The following is a 25,923-nucleotide window of genomic DNA, read 5'->3' on the forward strand; positions in this document are numbered from 1 at the left end:
ACAATAGTATTCCATTACATTCATACACAACTTGTTTATCCATTCCCCAATTGATGGGCAACCCCTCAATTTCCAATTCTTTGCCACCACCAAAAGAGCTGCTGTTTGGGCAGCTAAGCGGCACAATTGATAAAGCACCGGGCCTGGAGTCAGGAGGACCTGAATTCAAATACAGCCCCAGACTAGACACTTGACACTTACTAGCTATGTGACCCTGGTCAAGTCACCTAACCCCAACTGCCTCATCCCCCCCATCCCAAAAAAGAGCTGCTATAAATATTTTTGTACATGTGGGTCCTTTTCCTGTTTTTATGCTCTCTTTGGGATACAGACCTAGAAATGGTAATGTATAGCAGCACTCTCTACAGAAACAAGAAAATGAAAACAAAGTAGATGCTCATCCACTAGGGAATGGCAAAACAAATGTGGTACATAAATGTAATGATTTATATTATATAAACTATATATATGAAAGATTATGCATGTTATATGTTAAGAAACAATAAATATGAATACAGACAAGCATGGAAAGGCATGCACTGAGGCAGAATGAAGTAAGGAGATCCAAGGAAAATAATACACAATGACCACCAAAAATGCACATGGAAAAAACAACCATAAAATAATCAAAAGTGAATGCTGCAAAATTTACAAAGACCAAGCATGAAACCAAAAAAGAGAGATGAGATGGGAGGCCCACAGGTGTGAAATGTTATATATATTTTTAGATTTTTCCAATGTATTGTTTAGTTTTGCAGATTTTTTCTTTCCTTCTTCTTTTTTATTTTTAAAGATATTCGTTGTTATACAGGATAGCTCTCCAGGAGAGGGGAAAAGAAATAAAAGCAGAAATTTAGGCAATATAAAGACAAAAGATATCAAGAAAAAATTATAGATTTTTTTTCCATTTTATGATTTTCCCATTTTTCTCCTTAAGTGTTCTGAAAGATCTGGCTTAGTTGGGTCTTTTACCAAGGTTTTATAAAGTAGTTGTACCTCCTATACCTTCAGGTCAAGACAGAATTTTGTTCATACCCTGTATCTTTCTGATTTCATTCTTTACAAGGACAGAACCTCAGAGTAAGCTACCTGACTAGGAAACCCCTTTATAGTATTCCTGACAAATAGTCATTTGAAGACCATGAGTAACAGAGATTCACTGTCTATCATGACAGCTCACTGCTTTTTAGACAGTTTCAATTGTTAGGAAATTTTATATTTAGTAAAAATCCTACTTATGGCAACTTTCGTTGGTTCTAGGTTTGTTCTCTGTGATTTTCTTCCACGTGACAGTCCTCCAAACATTCAAAGACTACAGTAGTATTTCCCAATCTTATTTTCTTAGGGTTAAACATCTCCTGTTCTTTCAACTGATTTTCTTATAGAATGGTTATAAGTTTTGCCAACAAGTTGATTACTCTTTATATTTAACAATTTATTTCCTGAAATGTGGTCCAGAACTTAATGTAGAAAGTGGCAGAGAACAGAGGAAGTATACTATCATGTCTACGTAACTCTAGTTATTCACTGAGTTCCAGATCTGTATAAATATATTGTCATATGGTCTGTATCTGTCTTTTCCATAAGAGAGTTAAAGTTTAATGTATACTTTGGTTATCTGATTTACCAGTAAGTTTATTAAAAAGGAAATAAAGCTAGCCTCTTATGATTTGTTTTTCATGAGCCTATTTTGGATTAGAGTTAGCACTTCTCTAAGTGCTCACAAACTATCCCTTTAATAAAGGACCCCATAATTTTGCCTAAGTATTGATAAACAAGCTCACTGGCTTCTAACTTGAAATGTGGTATTCTATCCCCATCAGAATATTAGCTTCTTGAAGACAATAATCTTTTGTCTTTGTGTCTTTAATGCCAAACAGTGTCATGCATATAAGAGGTACTCAATAAATATCTGTGGAATGGAATTGTTAAATCCAACTTCTTCTTTTTGAAAACTAGTACAATAGTACCTGTTTTCATTTCCAAAGCATTTCTCTTTGATTTCTCAAAAATCACTGACAATTTAACCATCACCTCTTTAAATTTTTATTATCCAGAAATGGAATTTACCAGTCAGTAAGATCACAGTTTCAAAGCCAGAAGAACCCCTAAGGGCCAATCCTAGGAGTCATCTCATCCAACTTCTTTAATTTAGTGATATGAGTCTTACTGAGGATTTGCCCAAGGCCACATATATATAGAGTACCAGCAGCAAAACTTATTCAATGGCCTCCAACATCTCTTAAAAACAAAAGCCCCACCTTTTAAGTATCAGATTTCTATCAGTGTTGTTATAAAACCATAAAGTATGAAAAACTACAATCTCTGAAGAAATAAAAATGAGACTCAAAATATGCAAGGTTGGTGACAGCAGGCTGCAATACATCACATGGAATAAAGTAAATGAACTAAAGGACATGCTTAGATAAATGTACATCTAAAAAGAAGATGAGCTGATCGCCTGGCAAAAATAAAGAGATACGTGACCAAACTGTGTGCCACTTTTAGTGGTATGATCAAGAAACTAAAAGAAAGTGAAGACGACCTCCAGCATGCCACGGTCTATGTTAACTATATGAGAGAGCATAGACAAGAGTCACAAATGAAAGGCTGCAATGTGTAATAGTAGAGGAACCATTAAAATTGATAAGATTACATAACCATTTCAGTCTGGTTCTATGATTCAAGAAAGAAACCAAAATGACTTATTGGACTGAAGTCAATTTATATAGTGCTTTAACATTTATAAAGCACAGGATAGTACATTCATTATTTCATGTGAATTTCACAACAACCCTTTAAGGACTAAAAGCATTCTTTCTTTTTATAAGATGAGGAAACTAAAAGAAGTTAGGTGACTTCATAGAGGCCACACAATTAATAAATGTTGGAGTCAAGCTTTGAACCAGGTCTTTCTCGATTTCAAGTTTCACTGTTCTTTCCTCTATGTCATAAACTGCTCTTGCTAACTTTGAATGAATTTATCAAGTGCTTTTGGATCTAAACAATAAAACAAATACATTACTTTAACTTTTTTATCCTATGGAAAATTTGAACATCTAAAAACTGCAGATTAATGCTGTTAATCTCAAATGCAGCAGTTATACCACAACCACTGTTTGGGTGCCTGTCAAAACTCTTTAAAACTGGTAGTTACTTCTAGTCACATATTTGTCAGGTTTATAACTGCTAGAACAGAATATAAGGCCATCACCAATTGAAAACTGGATTTATCTGAAATATTGGAATGCAGTGTGGTATAGTATAAAGAGTACTGGTTCCAAGGTCAAAGGAAGTGAATCCAAATACTGCTTCTGATGTATACTACCTGTGCAACTTTGGGAGGAGTCACAACCTTCTTGAGGCTATTTCCTCATTTATAAAATTAGAGGAATAAACTAGACGTTCTCCTGGGTCCCTCTGGCTCTACATCTAAACTCCTATGATCATACTGTTAGATGTTCATGCTGTATTAATATACAGCAACCTCTCAATGCCAAAATATAGATGTCCTCTTTTAACATCTCCCCCCAAAAATACTAACAACAAAAGTAAATAAATGGCAATCATCTTTTTAAAAGATAAAATATTTCCCTAATTTGATTTATGAAGATAGGAAATGTAGAACTATGTTCCTCAATCCTTAAATATCTGTATGAAGATTATTCCAATGTAAAACTATCTTGCTTGCAATTTCATCATTCATTCAAAGAACTATTACTAAGAAAGAAATAATATAAAGAGATAAATAAGAAACATCTTAGAGCTTTAACATCATCACTTCTTCTGTTATATAATATTTTGTTGAACCCTTTAAAACAGACATAGCCTGAATAACATTCTCATGGCCACATTAGTTTACAACACCATCAGTATTTTTTTTTTAAGTAAATTATAACCCGAGCTCAACCACAATGCCATGGAACTACGTTATACTGTATACTATGTTATAACTGTTATATCGTCATGGGTTGATTGTCCATAACACAAAACCATATGCGTAAACAATAGACCCAACCCCACGATATTATTTCACCTAATGTTCTGAAGGAGCCATTCAATGACATTAGACAAAGCATACCTCTAGCCTTTAAATGGAAAGAATTCACTACTAAAGCCTCTAAGATGTAAGCTAGGCACACCAAAAAATCAGAGGGAGTAGTTGGACTATGTTTAAACTGGAGCTGCTTTAGTATTAAAGATAAGGTTATTCCCAGCACTGAGTAATAAAGAACTGAAATGAGGAGGTTCTAAGAATATTTACAAAATTACAAGATGATTCAAGTTCCTACTTGAACTGCAATGAATTTCCACATGAAAAACATGTTTTTATTGAAGAAACAAATCAAGCATTTCCCACAGTCCATAAATTATTTTTGAATTAGCTACACATTGGTACTTAAAGTAAGAAAAGTGTGATTTCATGGCCTTCTCATAAAAGGTGGGATAGCATCCCACCTTACTCTAAACAAAACTCAGCATAGGCTGCACAACCTTATTCATTTCAGGGAGGAGAAAAACAAGAGTCAATTGATTAATACAGTCATAGGTAATTGAGTACAGTTTTAGGAATTTATCTGAAGTACAATCTCTGCAGCAAGAAACAAATAAATGCAGCTACATTTCTTATATGGTTTATTAACTGAACTTACCTCCAAATATTTGATCACAGAGGGATTGTAGTCTATTGTCTTCCGGTTCACAGCCTTTCTCATTCGTTTTCCATCAAATGTGAGCTGCTGCATCGCCTGCTGCTGCGCAAAGTCTGGTCGTTTGTAAAAGAGCTGCCTCGGTGCCTGGTGCTGGAACCGTGGCATATGGAAAAAACGAGGTGGAGAACCAATTTCTGTAGCCATGGTGATGTTTTCCTTCTAGGATACTGAAAGAAATTTAAAGAAAAATTTCTTTTAATATAAACATAGCAAAGTATGGTCTCAGAAAAGATTTTAAAAACATGTAGTCAATGACTGCTTCACATTTTCAAAACTGAAGAAATTTTTATTTTTCCATCAATCTAATGCAGAAATTAACTGAAACTGAGGCTACACAGTCATGTTATTCAAATGAGGGTAGCCCCCCAAACTATCCCTAGGCAAGATTTATTGTTAGATTCCACAATGAGGGCGAAAGAATATTGCAGTTTTTTAAAAGAGCCTCTGATATAAGTGGGGGGAAAGAAGAGTGGTAGAAGGCCTTTAAGAATCATCAACATTTTGGAGGCAGCTAGGTGGCACAGTGGATAGAGCACCAGCCCTGAAATCAGGAGGACCTATGTTCAAATCAGGCCTCAGACCAAACACTTGACACACACTAACTAGCTGTGTGACCCTAGGCAAGTCACTTAACCCCAATTGCCAAAAAAACAAACAAACAAACAAACACAGGAACAAAATATGGGGAACATAGGAATAATTAAAAAATGTGAGTTTTCATCTCCTGGCTTCAATATGACCAAAATAAGATAAACAAATTGTGGACATTACCTCAGAAAACTGTTATTAAAAACCAATGGTAAGATTTGGAATTACATGGCAGAAGATAATATAAATTAATATTAACCCAAAATCTAAAAATCTTAAAAAATATTTGGGCAATAGTAAAACGCAATTTTTTTTAGCTTCAATGCTTTTCTATTAAATCTAAATTATTTTTACCAATACTACAATTATATTCAAATTTATATAACATTCAATACTGAGTCTTTGCAAGGCTAGTTAAAAAATATTAAGTAAACTTTTTTTTGGTTTAAGACTGAGATAGGAAAGATTTTCGTAACAAACTTTTCATCATTAGTAACAATGAAACTATTACATTTAGAAGCTAATATAATTTTTATGCACTACATGAGCAAGTAGAAATGGCATTTTTTAAAAAGAGCATCTGAGGTACAGAAATTCGTAAAATATATGAGTCAATCCACCAAAGCTTAAATAATTATATAAATACAATAACAAAACACTTAAATAGTTGGACAAATATTTAGTACTGATGCAAGACTGTACCAATATGATGAAAAGTTAATTTGGAAGAATGTCAAACCATAGGAACATTTTACAGAGACAGACAAAATAAAAACTTTCATGTGGAAGAACAAAAGGTCTAAACTGTCAAGAGAAATAAAATAACTCTTCCGGACATTATAAAACAATAGTTACCAAAACCATTTGGTATTGATTTTAAAAAAGAAAAAGATGATCAATGAACCCCACTAAACAAAGAAAAATCAGAGATAGTTTAATTCAATATAAAGTACCTGGGGAAAAAAACTAGCTGTATGACAAGAATTGCTAGGAAAACTGGAAAGGCAGACTGGCAAAAATTAGGTGTAGAACATCTTCACATCATATTCCACAATAAAAATTCAAAAGAGATGTGATCTTTAATATTTTAGGTCATACAATTAAAAAAAAATCAGGCCCCCAGTTAAATGATAATCTTCCAGTGATGCTATATGCATGTTAAGGATAAAATATCTCAAACTGTCAAAGAATTAAAGTGAAGGTTCATTAAAAAGATAATGCAGAGACACACATAGAACATGAGCGAGCACATTACAATGAAGAAATGCTCAAGTCAAATTGTTACCAAAGACATATTTGACTCAAGAAAAATATGAGCCAATTACATAGTTAGAAGAAGAGATAGTGTACCACTTGTGGGTCCCACTAGTATATCTATGCAACCTGAAATGAGGGAAATGAATGGAACAAACAACTAAGGTTGTGCCAAGTTGTCAACTCCTAACTGACTTCAGGTCTGCCTTTGTTATTTCAACTCCTGAGAATAAACTACAAACCTAAGGAGCACTTCAAGAAATCTAGAGGAAGGCCCCTACCACATTGGGAGGAATACCTACTAGAAGATTTATGGAAGGACAGGGTCAAGAGTCAGAGAAAATGGGGAGACATGGATGCGTTGTGTTCTGCATCTTTGGGGGAAATGCCCACAACTATGAGATCAGGGATTCATTGAAGTATTAAAGAAAACTGGAATAAGATGATCTCAAAATGAGAAGTTAAGGTTCTGACCTGGGTATTACGACAGTTTTGCCCTCGTGACAAATAAAAAATTTCAGAAAAGGAGTATGTTTGAAGGAAAAGTACAAAGAAAAAAGAGACAAATCCAGCCTCAGACCAAACACTTGACATTTGCTAACTGTGTGACCCTGGGCAAGTCACTTAACCCCAATTGCCTAAAAATAAAAAAAAAAATACAAATAAAAATAAGAAAAAAGAGAAAAGGATCTAGGTAACAGCCTTGGATTACACTCATATAACATATTGATATTTCATAGCTCTATTTTTTGAGGCAACAAAAAAATTAAGAGAATAATCATTAATTGGCTAAATTGTGGTATAGGAATATAAAGAAATTTAGGAAATGACAAATAAGGGGCAGCTAGGTGGCACAGTGGATAGAGCATTATCCCTAAAGTCAGGAGAATCTGAGTTCAAATCCGGCCTCAGACCAAACACTTGACATTTGCTAACTGTGTGACCCTGGGCAAGTCACTTAACCCCAATTGCCTTTAAAAAAAAAAATGACAAATATGAGGAATTCAGAGAAATGTGGAAAGATATGGATGGGTTGACAGAGTAAAGTACTGAGCTGTGGTGGTTTCCAGACTTCTCAACCCATGAATGCCAAAGACAACTTAGAAAGTCAGTGGGAAAAGTCTGTGACTGTGGTGAGAGAGAGAAGCTAGGTCTCAGCCCCAAGTCCCAAGTGCAGCCTGGGGCAACGGCTGCTTCCTGAGCTTCCTGCCCATAGAGTGAGGGGGAATCTAGTGGCTGATCAGACAGGAAGTGCAGGGATCTCTTTGCCAGTGCTGAGGCAGGAATCTCTTGCTTTGCCCATGCTTGGATCTAAGTCACAGTTCTGAGGGGCGGTCCTGGGGCAAGGAGGAGTACTGGCGTGGTGGAGCTTGCTGTGGTGGTAGAGAGGAAACACCTCACCCCTTATCATACCACCTTGGAAGAACTGAAAATTTACAGGTCCCTAGAAGTAGCTCTGAAAACAGCTGTCCAAACCTCCGAAGCTTGGGACAGTACATTCTCCACACTGGAAGCAGACTCTTACCTTAACAAAGAGTTTAAAACTCAAGTGATTGGCCAGGATCATGAGTAAGCAGTGCAAAAAGAGTCAGACTATATTATCTTACTTTGGTGACAAAGAAAATCAAAACATATAACCAGAAGAAGACAACAAAGCCAAAGCTCCTACATCCAAAGCCTCCAAGAAAAATATGAATCAGTCCTAGGCCTTGGGAGAGCTCAAAAGGGATTTTGAGAAGCAAGTAAGAGAAGTAGAGGAAAAACTGGGAAGAGAAATGAGTGTGATGCAAGAAAATCATGAAAGACAGAGTTAAGTACTATCACAAAGTCGAATAACTGTAATAATGGGGGGAAAACATTTTTAAATTCTAAGAGGAAACCAAAGACTAATTATAAACTTACAATTTTTGGGTCAGAGAATATATGAAGAAATGTACCTCCATTCTGTCACGGGAAACGTGGGAGACTACGGATGAGAAATGGTGCAAACACCATCAGATGAAGTTGCTATTTGTTGGTTGGTTTTAATGAATTATTTTTCTTGGTTCTCTGGATTACAAATAAAGGTTCATTTGGCTGGAGGTCAAGGGGAAAGATAAAGAGGCATATCCAGAAACTACTGAAGGCATCAAACTTTTTTTATGTAAATGTTTAAAAATATATAAATAGAAGGCCAAAGAAAAACTGGCATGAATAACCTATCATTTTTATAGTTCTACTAATGAGATTTAGAATGATGAATGTAAGTGCATTTAGAGCACTTAATTTCTATTTTTGTCTTTATAACCCCAAAACATAGTACAGTGTCTGGCATACAATATTAAGTAGGTACTTAATAAATGCTTTTTGGATCAAACTGAACTGCAATATACATGTCAATTTCTACCTCAGAATCTATAAAACAGAGAAATTAAAAGAAAAAAAGATCCTGGGCAACTGTACTAGTATGTAAAAGCTGGGGCAATCCTGATATTCAATGCCAGTAAATACCATACATGGCATACAGGATAAAAAGTCTCTAATAGTTTAAAACTGCCCTAAGCCTTTGGGGACACACTGTACATTGTCTTTTTTTTACACCTGTGATGTCAAACTCAAATAGAAATGGGGGGGCCACTAAACTGTATACAAGGATCCCTGGTCACATAATGTCTTTTAAAAACCACGTATTAATGTTACCTATGTTCTATTCTATTCTATTTTTCTTTTTATTTTTTTTGGGGGGGCAAAATTACACAATGACCTAGATACACTCATTAGGGCCTGGTGCAACACCTCTAATTTACACAACAAAAAATTTAAATAGCAACAAGTTTCTTTTACAAAAATAAGAGATCTCTCTAAAAAGAGGTTCAGAGAACAATGCTAATGGAGGCTAAACGGTCAAAAAAGGTTACATGAAAGGCTTCATGAAGTAGGATCTTAGCTGGGTCTTGAAGGCAGGGCCTGACTACAAAGAAGGATGAAATAAAAGCAACCAAGGTGAGAGAAACATTATAGAAAGAGACACGATAATGAACTATAACAATGCATGGAGTGGGGAAAGTCAGAAAACCTGAGTGTGAATCAAGCCTCAGATACTTACTAGCTGTGTAACTCTGAATAAGTCAAACAACCTCTCTCAGTCTCAGTTTCCTCATCTGTAAAATGAGGATAATAACAGCAACTACCTCACAGGGTTTTTGTGAAGAATAAATGAAATCATATATACATACATGCATATATATATATAGATATAGATATATATATCATATACACATACATGCATACATATATATATATATATATAATGTTTTGCAAACTTTAAAAGCACTATACAAATGTTTCCTACTATGATTCCTAAACATTACTACATAACTGATGGCACCAAAGTGGTAGAAAAATCCTATGATATAGGCAAGACAATGAGACACAAAAGCCTAAGGGGAAAAAAAAATAATAGAGACGCAAAAGTGCTTAAAATACCCGGAAGGCGGCAAAGACAAAAAAACTGTTTTTAGAGGCATTTTCCCCCAAACGAAACTTACCTGCAACTTTAAACTGGAAGTCAAAAACAAAAAACAAGCATTTTTGAGAAATTAACTTATCAGTCATAATTTTTAGAACTGGGATAGACTTTGAGGATCACCTAGATCAATCCATCCCCCAACTTTGTTGTAATGTTATCAACTCTATGAATTCAATTCACTATGTGTTTATTACTGATCACCCACAACAGATAGTGGAAAGAAGGGACTTTATTCTTCTTTCTTTCTCAATGGGGGAAGGAGTAGTCAGAGGATGTCAGGAAGGAGAAGAAAGGCAGACTTTCATTAATGGGGGAGGGGGGATTTTTAATTAAAAAAAATGAACATTTCATTAGCAATCAAGAGACTTGGGTCCTCATTATGTCATTGCCTCAATACGTGACCTTGATCATACCAATATCTCTGGGCTTCAGCTTTCTATTTAAAAGATATTTAAAAGATAAAACTAGACTAGACACTGCCCCTCAGCTTTGAAATTCAATGACTATACTTTGCTAATAGCACTAAAGGAAAAATCACAGAAGCATAAGACATAGCCTTTGTCCTAAGCAGTTCACAATCTCCTTAAGGATAACTAGTGCACCACAGGCAAAACTAGGCAATCTGTAATTGTAAGTTAACCATAAGAAAAGCATATTTCCATTTCACTCTCAATGAATTCTCAAACTGTTTGACAACTGTTTTACGAGGTAGGTAATGAAAGAATTATCTCTATTTTTTCAATGAAATAATAAGAATAATAGCATGTGTTTTACTAACGGAATAATAATAATATGAAGGAGAAAAACATTTCATTTGGTTCTAAAAAATTTGTCATTTTGTGAGCAATTTAAAACCTGAAAAAGTTAACAACAAAACTATTATTTGCAACAACAAAAACAAAAAACCACCCTACAAAAGAGTTAATTATTAACAAAAATATGAATTATCCTTTAACAATAATACTATTACTGACCACTGTTGAGACAGTTCTGTGGCTTCTCAATGCTTAGTGTTTACAGAGTTACAGTAACTGTGTACATTGTTCTTTTGGCAAGTTTTATTTAGTTCGTTACTGCACCCTAAAAAATGACAAATAAAAAATCAGAGAAATGTGAGAAACATTGTATTAAGTGAGTTAGGATGAAAAACATAAGTTTAGATAAAATTAAAATAAAATTTCCCAGGGCAGTACTGTATTAAGAGTACAATGTAGGTAGGGTTAGAAATAGAATAGGGAACACTGGAAAATTAACATATCATAGGGATTTAACTTGACACATATTTATTAATAATCTGTTATGTACAAGACATTGGAAATGTGTTTCAAGATTTTAGAGAGAGGGTTAGATGAGACATAGCTGAAGCCCAATTGTTGTAAAAATGCAACATGGAGGGGCAGGTAGGTGGCACAGTGGATAGAGCCCTGGCCCTGAAGTCAGGAGTACCCGAGTTCAAATCCGGCCTCAGACACATAACACTAACTAGTTGCGTAACTCTGGGCAAGTCACTTAACCCCAACTGCTTCTTTAAAAAAACAAAACAAAACAAAACAAAAATACAACATAGCAAAAATGTCTTTAGTTGGAATTACACTAATAAAATAACTAAAATATGTCTATATCCTTTAATGCAGACATCCCACTGCTAGGCATTTATCCCATGGAAGTCAAAGATAGAAAGGTTTCATATACATCAAAATATCTGTAGCAGCACTTTTTGAAATAGGAAAAAGATGCCCAACAATTGGGCGGTCGTTAGGCAAACTGTAATACATTAATATATAATGGAATACTACTGTATTCTAAGAAACAACGATTATAAAAACAACAGGCTTTTACATAAGAACTATAAACTGACAAAAAGTGAAGTAGAACCAAGATAATATAAACAAGGCACACATGGGTCTCTGACCTCCTTCTCTGATCTCTTTGATCCATAAACCTCGTAGTGGTATAGCTGGGTCAAAGGTGACACACAGTTTATTGACTTTTCAAACATAGTTCCAAACTGCTTTGCAGAATGTTTGTGCCAATTCAGTTCCCCCAACAGGGCATCAATGTACCTGTTTTCCCAGTCCCTTCAATTTGTTATTTTCCTTTTTTGTCAACTATGCCAAATCTGACGAGTATGAGGTAGAACTTCAGAGTTGCTTTAATTTGCATTTCTCTAGTTTTTAGTTATTTGAGGCATTTTTATGGCTATTGATAGCTTGAATTTCCCCCCTTTTTTTTAAGGCAATTGGGGTTAAGTGACTTGCCCAGGGTCACACAGCTAGTAAGAGTTAAGTGTTTGGTCTGAGGCTGGATTTGAACTCAGGTCCTCCTGACTTCAGGGCCAGTGCTCTATCCACTGCGCCACGTAGCTGCCCCTTGAATTTCCTTAGAAAACTGCCGTTGTCCTTTCTTATCCTTTGACCATTTGTCAATTAGGAAACAGCACAATAACAACCATGTTGTGCAACGACTAATATTGATAAACTTAACCCTTCCCAGCAATACAAGGATTTAAGACATCTCCAAAGGCCTAGTGATGGAAAATGCTATCCACATCCAAAGAAAGAACTATGGAGTTCGAATGCAGATCGAAGCATACCATTTGCTACTTTTTTTTTTCTTCTGTTGAATTTTGTTCCCTCTTTCTGGTGTTCCTCCTATTGGTTCTAATTCTTACTTACAACATCACTAATGTGAAAATATGTTTAATAGGAATGTATATGTATAGCCTATATCAGATTGTGCACCGTCCTGGAGAGGGTGGTGGACAGGAAGAGGGAGAAAAATTCAAAAGCATATGGAAGTGATTGTTGATAAATCAAAATAAATTAATAAAAAATATAAATAAATAAGTAAATAAATTCATTATCTTTTCCCCAAACCCTCCACTCTTTCAGGCTTCCGTATTTCTGTTGAAGGTATCAGCATCATCCTTCCAGTCCATCCATTTCAAAACCTCAGCATTATCCTCATTCTCCCTCACTCCATATATTCAATAAATTGCCAAATTTTGTCATTGCTACCTTCCAGACATCTCTCAAATCCAAACCCTTCTCTCTACCTATATATATAGCTTCATCACCTTAGTTCAGGTTCTCATCAGTTCTCATTTACATTATTCCAACAGCCTCCTAAATTGGTCCTCCTGGCTCAAGTATCTCCCTGATCCAGTTGAACCTACACACAACTGCCAAAAGGTAATTTTCCAGGGCAGCTAGGTGGCATAGTGGATAGAGCACCTGCCCTGAAGCCAGGAGGACCCGAGTTCAAATGCGGCTTGAGACCAAACACTTGACACTTAGCTGTGTGACCCTGGGCAAGTCACTTAACCCCAATTGCCTAAAAAATAATAATAATAATAATAATTTTCCTAAACCATGGATCTAACCAGGTGACTCCCCTACTCAACCAACTCCTGTGACTTCCTATTGCCTCCAGGATAAAACATAAACTCCTCTGTTTAGCTTTTAAAGCGCTACACAACCAGGCACCAACCTACCATTCCAATATCATTAGATAGTACCCCTCTTCCTATACTGTATTATCTAGACAACCCAGACTTTTCTCTGCTCCTTATTCACACCTCCTCCCCTTTCTGACTTTGTACTACCTTTATTACCTCACAGAATATTTCTTGAGACACAGCTAACATGCCATCTTCTTGTATGAAGCCTTTTGATTGCATCAAATGCTAGAACCCTTTCTCCTGAAGTACCTTATATTAAGTACTACTAATATACATTAACTTTCTATTTTTGCTATACACATTTTAAGTGTACTTTTCACACCCATTAAAATGAAAGATCATTTCAAGAAGGAAACTTTGTTTCATTTCTAATTGTATCTCCCAAGTCACCCCCAGACAACGCCTTCAAGAACTGAACACTTGCTAATTAATATTCTGAGCACAGTACTGTCAGAAAAGCACAGGCACTGGAGTCAGAGGAACTGAGTTCAAAGTGAACTCCTCTGTGACCTTATACAACCTATTTAAGCCTCTTTGGACTTTGGCTTCCTCATCTATAAAGCAACAGATTAGACTTGTCGCTCTTAGAAGTTTCTTCCAGCTCTAAATCTATGTGGCACATGATTTGGGGGAAAAAACCCTCAATTTTGCTGATATAAAGTTGTACTTAACAGTGTTTTGGTTTTTTTTTTGGCATTCATTATGATTTCCCTTTTCCTTGTGATCTCCCCACTCTGATTTCCAATTTTGCTACTCTGATTTTTTTCCCCTTTCTCCTCAATTAATTTTGTTAATTATATTGATTTTTTTTAAGCATCTCCAGGAAACCTAGGAGATTTGCATGAAATGATACAAAGGAAAGTGAGCAAAACCAAGAGAATAACTTTAAAAAGTTGAACACTGAAAAACAATTCTTACAGACTTAAAAAAATCTTATCAATGCAATGATCAACCATTTTGCCTTAGGTTGGTTGTAAGGACAATCTCCTGACAGAGAAGTAATGGGTCATAAATGCAAAATGAGACATACGTTTCTAGAACGGTCAATACAGGCATTTCTAGGGGAAGTCAGGTGGCACAGTGGATAGTGAGCTCTGAAGTCAGGAGGACCTGAGTTCAAATATGACCTCAGACCAAATACTTGACACTTACTACCTGTGTGACCCTGAGCAAGTCACGTAACCCCAATTGCCTAAAAAAAAATTAAAAAAAAAAAGATACAGGCATTTGTTTTGCTTGACTATGCATATTTGTTACAAGGGTTTGGGTTTTTCTTTATTTGGGAAAAAGGGAGTAAAGGGACAGAGGGAAAAATACTTTAAATTTTTTTAAAATTAAAATAAAAGGCACTTGGATTTAGCTATTAATTCAACTACGGACACGTGTTTGACTTTTATTAATTTCTGGTCTTTAGTCCTCTTTGTTTTAATTATTCAAAAAGCATTTATAAAGTGCTTATTATTTGCCAGGCACTGTATTAGGTGCTGCGAATACGGAAGAAGTTAAAAAAAAAAAACTACAATCCTTGAACTTAAGGAGCTCCCGTTCTAAAGGGGAAAACAACATGTAAATATCTAGGTACAAACAAGACAAACACAGGAAATAATCTCAGAAGGGACTGATACAAAAGGTGGGAGTTGAGCTGAGACTTGAAGAAAGTCAGGGAAACTAAAAGGAAGTACATTTCAGGAATGGGGGAAAGTCAGTTGGAAAAAAAAAAAAAACAGAGATGGAAGTGCCTATAAGAACAATCCTGAGCTGGCCACTGTAGATGGATCAGAGTGCATGAAGGGCAGTAAAAAGCAGTAAGACTGGAAAGGCAGAAAGGGACACAGGGTATAAAGAGCCTTAAATGACAAAGTAAGTACCATATATTTAATCCTGGAGATAATAAGGAGGCACTGGAGCTTATTAAGGAAAGGAGTAACATGGTCAGATGATGAAGAAAAGGTGACTAGCATAGTAGGGTCTAATGAGTTTTTCAGGATGAAGAGATGGGCATGTTGATAGGAAGCAAGGAAGGATGCAGGAAACAAAGATAGCAGATGAGAAAGAAAGCAAGAGAGAGGATAAGAGGGACAATACTGCATATACCAATTTTTTTCCAATGTATTAGTTGATTTTGCTAAACTATTTTTCTCTTCTTTCTCATTTAAAAAAAAATTCTTTGTTAGAAGGGATGGCTCTCCAGGGGTAGGGGGAAGAGGATGCAAGGGCATATCTAGGTGATATAAAAACAAAAAATATAAATAAAAAGGTATTTTTTTAAAAAGATAAAAAAAAGATGAAAAAAGTGCAAACACCTAGTAGAGATGACTTTCTCTACAGAGAAAACTCATTCAAATTGGAGAGAAAATTAGAACAATAGGGGAATGGCAGGATCAAGTTACTGTTTATGAATAGAGAAAACAAAGGCAAGTTTGCAGGCAGGGAGAAGAAGCCAGTATAAGAAGCTACTAAAGTTTAAAATTTCACTAAAACTTTTGGGACACCCTTTGTGTCAGGAGAAATTGAAGATAAGTGTGAGTAGGGAAGATGGCAGGGACAATCTGCTGGAGAAGCTGAAATAGGATACCATCATAGGTGCATGAATAGGGATTGGCCTTAACAAGGAAAAAGATCATCTCAGCAGAAATCAGAGTGAAGTAGGAGATAGTAGGGGAAAGACATCTAAATGTTGTGTGAGAGTAAGAGGGAGCTTTCAGTAACTGGCCTCAATTTCCACAATGAAGGATGAGGCAAAGTGCTCAGCGAAGAGGGCGTAGGAGTCTTGAGAAGAGTCAGTCAACAAACATTTGCTAAACCTCTACTGTATACCAGACACTGTGTTATGCACCAAAGATACAAAGAAAGGCAAAACACAGTCTCTGCGCTCAAGGAACTAAGTCTAACAGAGGAGACAACATACAAAGAAATATGTACAAACAAACTACACAAAATAACATGGAGCTAATAAATGGAAGGAAGATACCAGCATTAAGAAGCATCAGGAAAGAGTTCTTGAAGAAGGCGGGGTTTTATCTGAGATTTGAACCCAGGGAAGCCAGGATGAAGATGGAAAGATGAAGAGGGAAAAAATTCCAGCCACGGTGGACAGCTAGTGAAAATGTAGGGAGTAAGGAGATGGAGTTTCCTGTTCAAGGAACTACAAAGAGGCCAGTATCACTGAAAGCAGGGTAGAAAATCTATTACAATGGAATAGCCTTATTATTTTGCCTCAACTGAGATTAGGCAATATGGAAGTGGAATACTTGTGAGTGATGGTAAGATCAAGTACATGATGAGTGTAATTGAGGTGGAGTAAAGAGCTGGTCATGGAAATTGAAATGAACTTAGAAATTACAGTACTTAAGAGAGCATTAATATGCATACTAAAATCCCTTGACATGAGGGTAGAAGTTAGAGTAGAAAGAATGACTGTAAACTAGGCAAAGAATTCACTGGAAAAAAAAAAGGATAATATCCTGGGAGGTTGATAATGCCACTAGGAACTAAATTGGGGCACAGATAAATGGGGATAATCTAAATCTAAAAGAAGAAAGGGTTACTAAGTAAAGGTGATAAAGGGACAGCCTGGGAGTGACTTCCAACAAGCAGAATTCAGAATTGTCCACCAGTGAGTGAAGTAAGTAAAAGTACAACCAGTGCTGGAAAAGGTGGTGAGGGAAGACGTGTCATCACTGACTACGTAGGGGTGCAAACAGTTGTTAATTATAGAATAGGTGTTCAAGAGAGCAAAGTGGAAAAGGTGAGCGAATATGAACTAGGATATGGAGGACTTTGTTCACTTCCCTATTTAAATAAATTTGCATAGATGTCTTTTGCTTTTTTTACATCACTAAAATTTCCCCCAGTAACCTGCCCCCTCCCAGAGTCATCCCACATAACAAATAATTTTTAAAGACAGAAGAAAAAGAAAGGGAAAAAAACAGCAAAACTGATTGAAATATCTAAGAAGTCTGAAAATATATGAATACACAACACTCAAGGCGGGGAGGTGTCTTCTTACATCACTTCGTGCAGCCATGATTGTTCTTTGTAATTTTGCAAAATTCATTTTTTATTTTTTGTGTGTGGTTGACTCTTTACATTTATATTATTACAGTCACTGAGTATAATAGTTTCTTGACTCTACATACTTCATTCTGCAATATTACCATGCTTTTCTATAGACGTCATTTGTATTTTCTAATAGCACAAAATATTACATTACATTAATGTACCATAATTTGTTTAGTTATTTCTCAAACAGGCATATCTACTTTGTTTCCAATTCTTTGCTATTATAAAAAGTGCTTCTATACTTTAGTGAATATGAGGACTTTCTGCTTAACAATGGCCTCTGTAGGGTACAAGCCTAATAATGGAATCTAATTTTCAAAGGGTATGGACATTTTAGTCACTTTGTGAAATTCCAGATAGTTTCCAAAATAAATGTGTTAATTCACAGCTCCAGCAACAATTTGCTTGTGTTTCTATCTTCCCACAACCTTTCCAACAATATTCCCTTTTTTTGTCATCTTTGCCTGTTTATAGGTAAATTAAAACCTCAGGGTTGTTTTAATATGCATTTCTTTCATTATTAATGATATGGAGCATTCATCCATATGGTTAATAGTTAGAAATTCTTCACAGGAAAATTCTATAAAATTTTTAAAGTACAATTAGTACCAAGGCTTGGTTCACCTTTAATTTTTTTTTAAATGCAAACAATTTATTCTTCTCCTTTTATCCTTTATAAATACAGGAATTTAAGGCTATAAATTTGCCACAGAATATTACTAAAGCTCTCAAATAGATCTGTGACCACAAATATTTGTTTGTTCCCTCCAACAAAACAGATCACAATTTATCCAGGTTGCCCCATCCTGTAGGATTCTTGTCCATTTACTCTAGAGGTCCTGAATCTCACTTTCTTTTGACACATCACAAGGATTAACAGTGGAACACTCAGCCTGTTCACCTGTCATCCTTCATCCTTGATACACAACCAATTTATTGCAGGCTTCCTAAATCCATGCACCGTTCCACTGCCCTTTCTGTGAAATTAATTTTTAATTCTTCAAAAATATTATCCTCTACATATTAGTGAGGTTATAGTCCAAAAATTTTGATGTGCTAAACTGTCATGTCTATTAATCTTTTACTGTTTCTACACTTTGTTCTTTAATCCAGACATTAAAAATAAATCATTTTAAAATTTTGACCAAATCCTGTATCTTCTGATTACTTTATCAATTTGTATATAATGTTCTTAAAGTTATAATTTCTGGCTTTTCTATTAACTAAAAAATAACTGGTGTATTCCATGTGTTATCTGAAAAATATACTCCCTGTATCATCCATTTTGTCACCTCACCATTTCTATGAAATCCAATTTCTTCAATCTTAAGTTTTTGTTTTATTTTTCTAATTGTTAGTGGACTGTTAAGAGCTATTATGACTCTTTTTGGAAAAATATTTTCTGATAAAAGTGTTATCTTTCCTTTTTGTAGATTTAACTAATTTATTATTTGGTGCACAAATAGTCAAAATTATATTCTCATTTATCCCAGGCACCTTTAAAAGGATACCAATTCCTACTGCTCCAAATCTCTTTGGGTTTGAATGCAAGTGTCAGATGTCATCACTGAAACACTCAACTTTCTTGAACAGGAATGCTTTGATAGCCCTTTAAATTATGTACATCTTTTAATACCAAACATCAAAACCATATTAATGGATTATGTGTTTTAATCTATTCTGCAATCCTCTTTCATTTTATTTGGGGAATTAAATCCATATATATTCAAAATTACAACTTCTAAATTTGCCTTATCTTCTATCATTTTTAAGTATTAACTTTTATCAAGAATACAAATAGTTGCAGACTATAAAACACTATACAAATCTCTTTATTCTACCAATTCTTCTATCAATGATAGGCTCTCTATCTGCACCTCCTTCCCTCAAAGCCCACGCAATTAAGCAATATTGCAATTACTTTTCCTACCTTATGATGATTAAATTGAGAAAAATTACTTTTGTTCCTATAACCATGGGTACTGTTCAACTATCTTTAATAGCTTAAGTTCTTAACATCTTAGGAGCACAGATTTAGAGGCAGAGGGGGAAAAAGTATTTTGTCCAAAACCTTCATTTCACATATGAGGAAAATGAGGGCCAAATAGGTTAAGTGACTTGACAAAGTCACCTATGTAAGTTTGAACCCAAGTCCTGACTCCAAACTGAGTGTACTTTACACTGTATACCAAGCTGTCTGAAAATTTATCGCTTTCAAATGAGAGCTTTTCTTTTTTTAAAATAAGTTTTATTAAGGGCTTTTGTGTTTACATAACATTCATTTCTGAATGTACCTCCCATCCCCCCCCCCCCCCCCGGTTCCAACAACCGAGGCAAAAACTGAACCTTCCCTTATAGCAAAAAGAAACAACTAAGCAAAAATATCTAATACAGTCAAAAGTCTGACAATTTGTCAAACATTGTGCCTTCATGGTCACCTATACCTGTCTGCCAAGAGGGGGGAGGTATTATTTCATTATTCCTTCCCTGGGAACATTATAGGATTTTCAATTTCTCAGAGTTCACAGCTTCCTGTAAGTGATCTTTTTTCATTTATATTGTTGTCGTTACTGTATATTGTTCTGGTTCTGCTTCTTTCACTTAGTGTGAGTTCATATGAATCTCCCCATGCTGCTCTAAATATGATGAAGTCTTTTTTAACAACAAATTCAACGAAGTGATTTGACAGCAGAATGAAAATCCTCACTACAGTTCTACCTCTGAATACAAAAACATCTCTCTCAAAGTAAGATTCCAAGAGACAGAGGAGTAAACAATTAACTAAACAAACACAATTTAGACCTGTAATAAACTTCTCCCAGCTGTGATTTTAACAAAAAGGTAAACTGAGGCAGATTTCCATGCAAGATATGCAGAGGCATACTACCTGTAAATAAATGGGTCGATGGCTTGCCTCCATTAATGCCAAAGAACCCAAGCAAAAGGATGGTTCCTCTTTTATAGGGCTTTAGGAAACACAGAAAAACAGATATATGTGACAGGGGCAGCTAGGTGGCGCAGTGGATAGAGCACTGGCCCTGAAGTCAGGAGGACCTGAGTTCAAATCCAGCCTCAGACCAAACACTTGACACTTACTAGCTTTGTGACCCTGGGCAAGTCACTTATCCCCAACTGCCTAAAAAGAAAAAAACAAACAAACAGAAAACAAAAACAAAAGAGTAGATGTGACATCATGTGATTAAGGGTAATATGTCTGATTGCAGAGCTGAGACACAGGGAACATGAGTAGTTGGAAATTTGGTGACTGGAGCTGAGCAATGCCCCCCCCCCTTTCTTCTCTCATGAGACTAAGTGCTCTTTGTTGGAGTCCAGGTGTGAGAAAGTAATCCAGACTTCTGGATACCAACAGACATCCCTGAAGGATAGCTTGATGACATGAAGATATCAAGCCCAAACTCCCTTGCTTTCTCACATACATTTCCCAAGGTCAGCAAAATACTTGAGGCAAGAATAGATAGACTTTTAAATTTAACCCCCACAGGCCAGCTGAACTCAAAGTTCAGAGATAAAGGACCATGACTTAAGCAGTTACAGGACAAAATCAATTACTTGTAAATCAAATCAATGGGAAAATGATACAGGATCAATGTTCTCAATTCCCCCACTTTAATCAATTAGAGATATGTGCCTCTCACAGATCAAGCTCTTAAAGGAAAAAAAAACATTCAAGGCAGTGTTTTTTAAATTATTCAAAGGAAGACATCTGCTTTATCTTCTAACTGCTAACAAGCAAACAAAAAATGTTAATCAGCCAAACTCTGAAAACAAAAAAAGCCAGGTTAAGGGTAACTGAACTACACTTTACAAGACTACCAATTATTACCTACTCCCCTCCTGACATAGAGGTTATGGATTCAAGGTACAAAATGAGCAGCACATTTTCAGATATGGCCAATGTGAGAATTGTTTGCTTGAACATGCCTATTTGTTTTTTTAAAACAAAAAGGCTTTGCTTTTCTCTTTCAATGGGGGAAATTAGGAAGAGGGATAAGAAAAACTAGAGAAAGAGTTGCCTTCCACCCTTCTACCTTGCTGCCACCCCTTCTGCTTGGGTTACTTAAGCATTTCTTAAAGGACAGAAGAACAATACCACCACTAGTCTAACACAGCAAAGAGGTTGAAGAAAGAGTAAAAGGATCCATATGAACAAAAATATTTATTGCAGCTCTTTCTTGTGGTGGCAAAAAAAAAGAGAATAAGGAGATGCTCATCAATTGAGTAGTGGATAAACAACTTATAGCATATCAATGTGAAGGAATACTAATATGCTTTAAGAAATGAAGAGCCTACCTTCATAGAAATCCAGTGAGATTTGTATAGAATGAAGTGACCAAACAAGGAGAATAATTTATACTATAACTTCAACACTACAGAAACAAACAATTTTGAAAGACTTACTCTAATCAATGCAATGACTGACAACGATTCCAGGGGAACTGTGGTGACTCATGCTACCTATCTCCTGCCAAAGTGGTGCTAAATATGAAGAAAGATTTTTGGACACAGCCAATATGAAAATCTAGTTTTTTGTTTCTGTTTATTTGCTACAAAGATATTGGGGGGGGGGTGTAAGAAGAAAAAATAAACATTTGTTAATTTAAAGGTTTTTAACTAAAAAAAATTTTTTTAATTTTTTAAAGTTGCTTGAAAGAATGGAAGAAAGACTTCAAGGAAAACACAAAGAATCTAAGGATGCAAAAGGCTGTGTCAAGAGGCTAGTTGGTAGAAGAATGTGATTTGGAAAAGTAAGCTAAGAAGGCCTCCTGAACCTCTGAAGTTATGTAACAACTCTGAAGATCTTCCTATGGGAGGAGATGTGGAGCTATATTCTGGAAAGAATAGTGTCTCAATCAATGTTTATGGTGGACAAATGCAATTCATATGGAAAAGGCCAGCAATCTAGTATTAAGAGGGAGAAAAATGACACGCCCATAGAATTTAAGTGTTAGAAGTGACCTGAGCAGCCACACAGACTGTCTCATACTCAAAAAAGAATCCCCTCTACAAATTACCTAACAAGTGGTCATACAGCCTCTGTTTCAAGACCTGAATTCACTGTTAAGAGGAGGCAGAGTCAAGATGGTGGAGTAAAAGCAGTGACTTGCTTGAGTTCTTCCCCAAATCCCTCCAAATACCTGTAAAAAATGGCTCTGAACAAATTCTAAAGCAGAACTCACAAAAAGACAGAGTGAAACAAATTTCCAGACCAAGACAATGTGGATGGTTGATTAGAAAGGTCTATTGTGCCGGGCTGGAAGAAGAGCGCAGTTCAGCGTGGGCACACAGGCAAAGACCAGGACTCAGTGAACCTAGAGCAGGCCTCAAGGGACTGAATCATGGGCAGCTGTGGCAGTTTCCAGACTTCTCAACCCACAAACACCGAAGACAACTTAGAAGGCCAGTACGAAAGATCTGTCAGTCCGTGGTGAGAGAGGAGCTTGGTCCCAGCCCCAGTTCAGGCATAGCCCTGGAGCAGCAGTTGCTTCCTGAGCTTCCAGCCCACAGACTGAGGGGAAATCGAGCAGTTGATCAGAGAAGGATTGCAGAGATCTCTTTGCTGGTGCTGAGGCAGGATTCTCTTGCTTTGCCTGCGTTTGGATTTGGGTCACAGTTCTGGATGGCAAACCTAGGGCAAGGAGGAGCACTGTGTGGCAGAGCTTGTAGTGGCAGTGGAGAGGGAATCCTCCTCACAGTTCCACAGCAGAAAAGAGTGCTTGTGGTAACTCATAGACCAGACCACAGACCAAGGAAAGAGTAAACACCTCGCCCTTGATCATACCACCTTAGAAGAACTGAAATTTTACAGGTCCCTAGAAGTATCTCTGAAAACATCTGCACAAAACCCTCAAAGCTTGGGACAGTACATTCTCCACACTGGAAGCAGACCCCTACTTTAACAAAGAGTTTAAAACTCAAGTAAGGCTGGGAACATGAGCAAACTGCTCAAAAAAAGTCAGACCATAGAATCTTTCTTTGGTGACAAATAAGATCAAAACATATAACCAGAAGAAGACAACAAAGTCAAAGCCCCTACATCCAAAGTCTCCAAGAAAAATATGAATCAGCCCCAGGCCATGGAAGTGCTCAAAAGGAATTTTGAGAAGCAAGTAAGAGAAGGAGAGGAAAAACTGGGAAGAGAAATGGGAGTGATGCAAGAAAATCATGAAAAACAAGTGAATAGCTTGCTAAAGGAGACCAAAAAAAAAAAATACTGAAGAAAATGACACCTTAAAAAATTGCCTAACTCAAATGGCAAAAGAGGTCCAAAAATCCAATGAGGAGAAGAATGCCTTAAAAAGCAGAATTGGACAAATGGAAAAGGAAGTCCAAAAGCTTACTCAACTTTACTGCCTTAAAAATGAGAGTGGAGCAAATGGATGCTAGTGACTTTATGAGAAACCAAGACATAAAGCAAAACCAAAAGAATGAAAAAATAGAAGACAATGTGAAATATCTCACTAGAAAAACAACTGACCTGGAAAATAGATCCAGGAGAGGTAATTTAAAAATTATTGGACTATCTGAAAGCCATGATCAAAAAAAGAGCCTAGACATCATCTTTCAAGAAATTATCAAGGAAAACTGCCCTGATATTCTAGAAGCAGAGGGTAAAATAGAAATGGAAAGAATCCCACCCATCTCCTCCTGAAAAAGATTCCCAAAGGAAAACTCCTAGGAATATTATAGCCAAATTCCAGAGTTCCCAGTTCAAGGAGAAAATATTGCAAGCCGCCAAAAAGAAACAATTCAAGCATTGTGGAAACACAATCAAGATAACACAAGATTTAGCAGCTTCTACATTAAGGGACCAAAGGGCTTGGAACATAATATTCCGAAGGTCAAAGGAGATAGGATTACAACCAAGAATCACTTATCCAGGAAAACTGAGTATAATCCTTAGGGGAAAAAATGGACATTCAGTGAAATACAGGACTTTCACGCATCCTTTTTGAAAAGACCAGAACTGAATAGAAAATTCGAGACCTGAATTCAATTAGGGGGAATCCACTACCTCGAGAGGAAATCTATTCTATATTCAAATGGCTCTAGCTGTTAGGAAGTTTTTCCTAATAGCAAGACTAAATTTGCCTCTCCATGATAACCTTTGTTCATGGTTTAGCTTTATGAGGCCAAACACAGAACTTAATCTTCCTTTCTACATGACAATCCTTCAATACTTTAAAAGAGTCATCCTAAACCCATCTCTACTCTTCTTGGGACTAAATATTCCCAGTTTCTAAAATAGATCCTCATAGGGCAAGGACTCAAGGCCCATTTCACTGTACTAGTTATTCTCCTCTAGATACTCCAGTTTATTGTTTTCTTTCCTAAAATGTGCTGCCCAAAACTGAACATAATATTCTAGATGAAGTCTGACCAGAGCAGGATATGATCATATTGTCATATCCTTATTCCCAGAAGCTATGCCCCTCTTAATGCATCCTAAGATTCATTTAGATTTTTTTTGGCTGCCATTATCACACTGCTGACTCATTGCCCTTGAAGTCCCTTAAAACCTCCAGATCTTGTTCAAAATGCTCTCTAATCATGGGTGTCTCCCCAATCTTGTACTTGGAAGTCATTTTTTTTTTAACTGAAGTGTAAAAGTAGGTAAGTCATCTCCCTAATGAGTAGAGAGGAAGCAATAAATCTAGGCATGGCATGAACAAAAAGAAAAAAAAGAACAAAAAAAAATATGCTGCCTTCCCTGAGAATGCTGTTAGGATATGACAATGAACCTACTAAAATTTGCAAAAATCAGATATCTACTGTTTACTTCTGGTGATTCTTATGGAGCAAAATGGTACCACTATAAAGAACCTAACAATTTTAAAGTTCTGGGAAAGACACTAAAGAAAATATTTTCAAATAAGGAATTTACATAAAATGCATATTTAGTACATGAAAAACTACTTTAAGAGATGGTGTGCTTCAAGAATTGGGTTTGAATGTCTGGACCATAAATTAAGATATAAGAAAATCATATACGTGTTACGTATAAGACATTCATTCATTCGTTTGTTGGCCTGAATATCCTTTTGAGGTCATAAAAAACTAAAAATGAAAAGAAGCTTATCAATAGAGGAAAAACTAAACTGTGGCAAATAAATGGATTGTTACTGAACCTTAAGAAACGAATATAAGGAATCCAGATAACATGAAAGACTTGCATAAAGTAATAAAAAGTGAAGAAAGCTGAACCAAAAAACAAAATACATGGCTACAATAATGGTGATGGCTATATTGTGCTGTACACAATACCAAGAGTCCAATGCTAAATGGCATAAACAGTCCCCTAGTATCAGAACTGAAAAACA

General features: G+C 36.0%; 1 protein-coding gene across 3 annotated transcripts in view; it reads right to left on the minus strand.

The window, feature by feature from the left end:
- WDR33 (WD repeat domain 33) overlaps window positions 1-25,923 on the minus strand; it is a 112,829-nt gene that overhangs the window by 69,378 nt on the left and 17,528 nt on the right. For all 3 annotated transcript variants that reach the window (XM_027854736.1, XM_027854735.1, XM_027854737.1), the window contains exon 2: window positions 4,653-4,879. In XM_027854736.1, coding sequence (XP_027710537.1) covers window positions 4,653-4,856 — 204 coding nt within the window. In that variant the 5' untranslated portion in view covers window positions 4,857-4,879. The remainder of the gene's footprint in view (window positions 1-4,652; window positions 4,880-25,923) is intronic.

Source organism: Vombatus ursinus, unplaced genomic scaffold (assembly GCF_900497805.2).
Source record: "Vombatus ursinus unplaced genomic scaffold, bare-nosed wombat genome assembly UNPS02010548.1, whole genome shotgun sequence".
Taxonomy (NCBI): Eukaryota; Metazoa; Chordata; class Mammalia; order Diprotodontia; family Vombatidae; genus Vombatus; species Vombatus ursinus.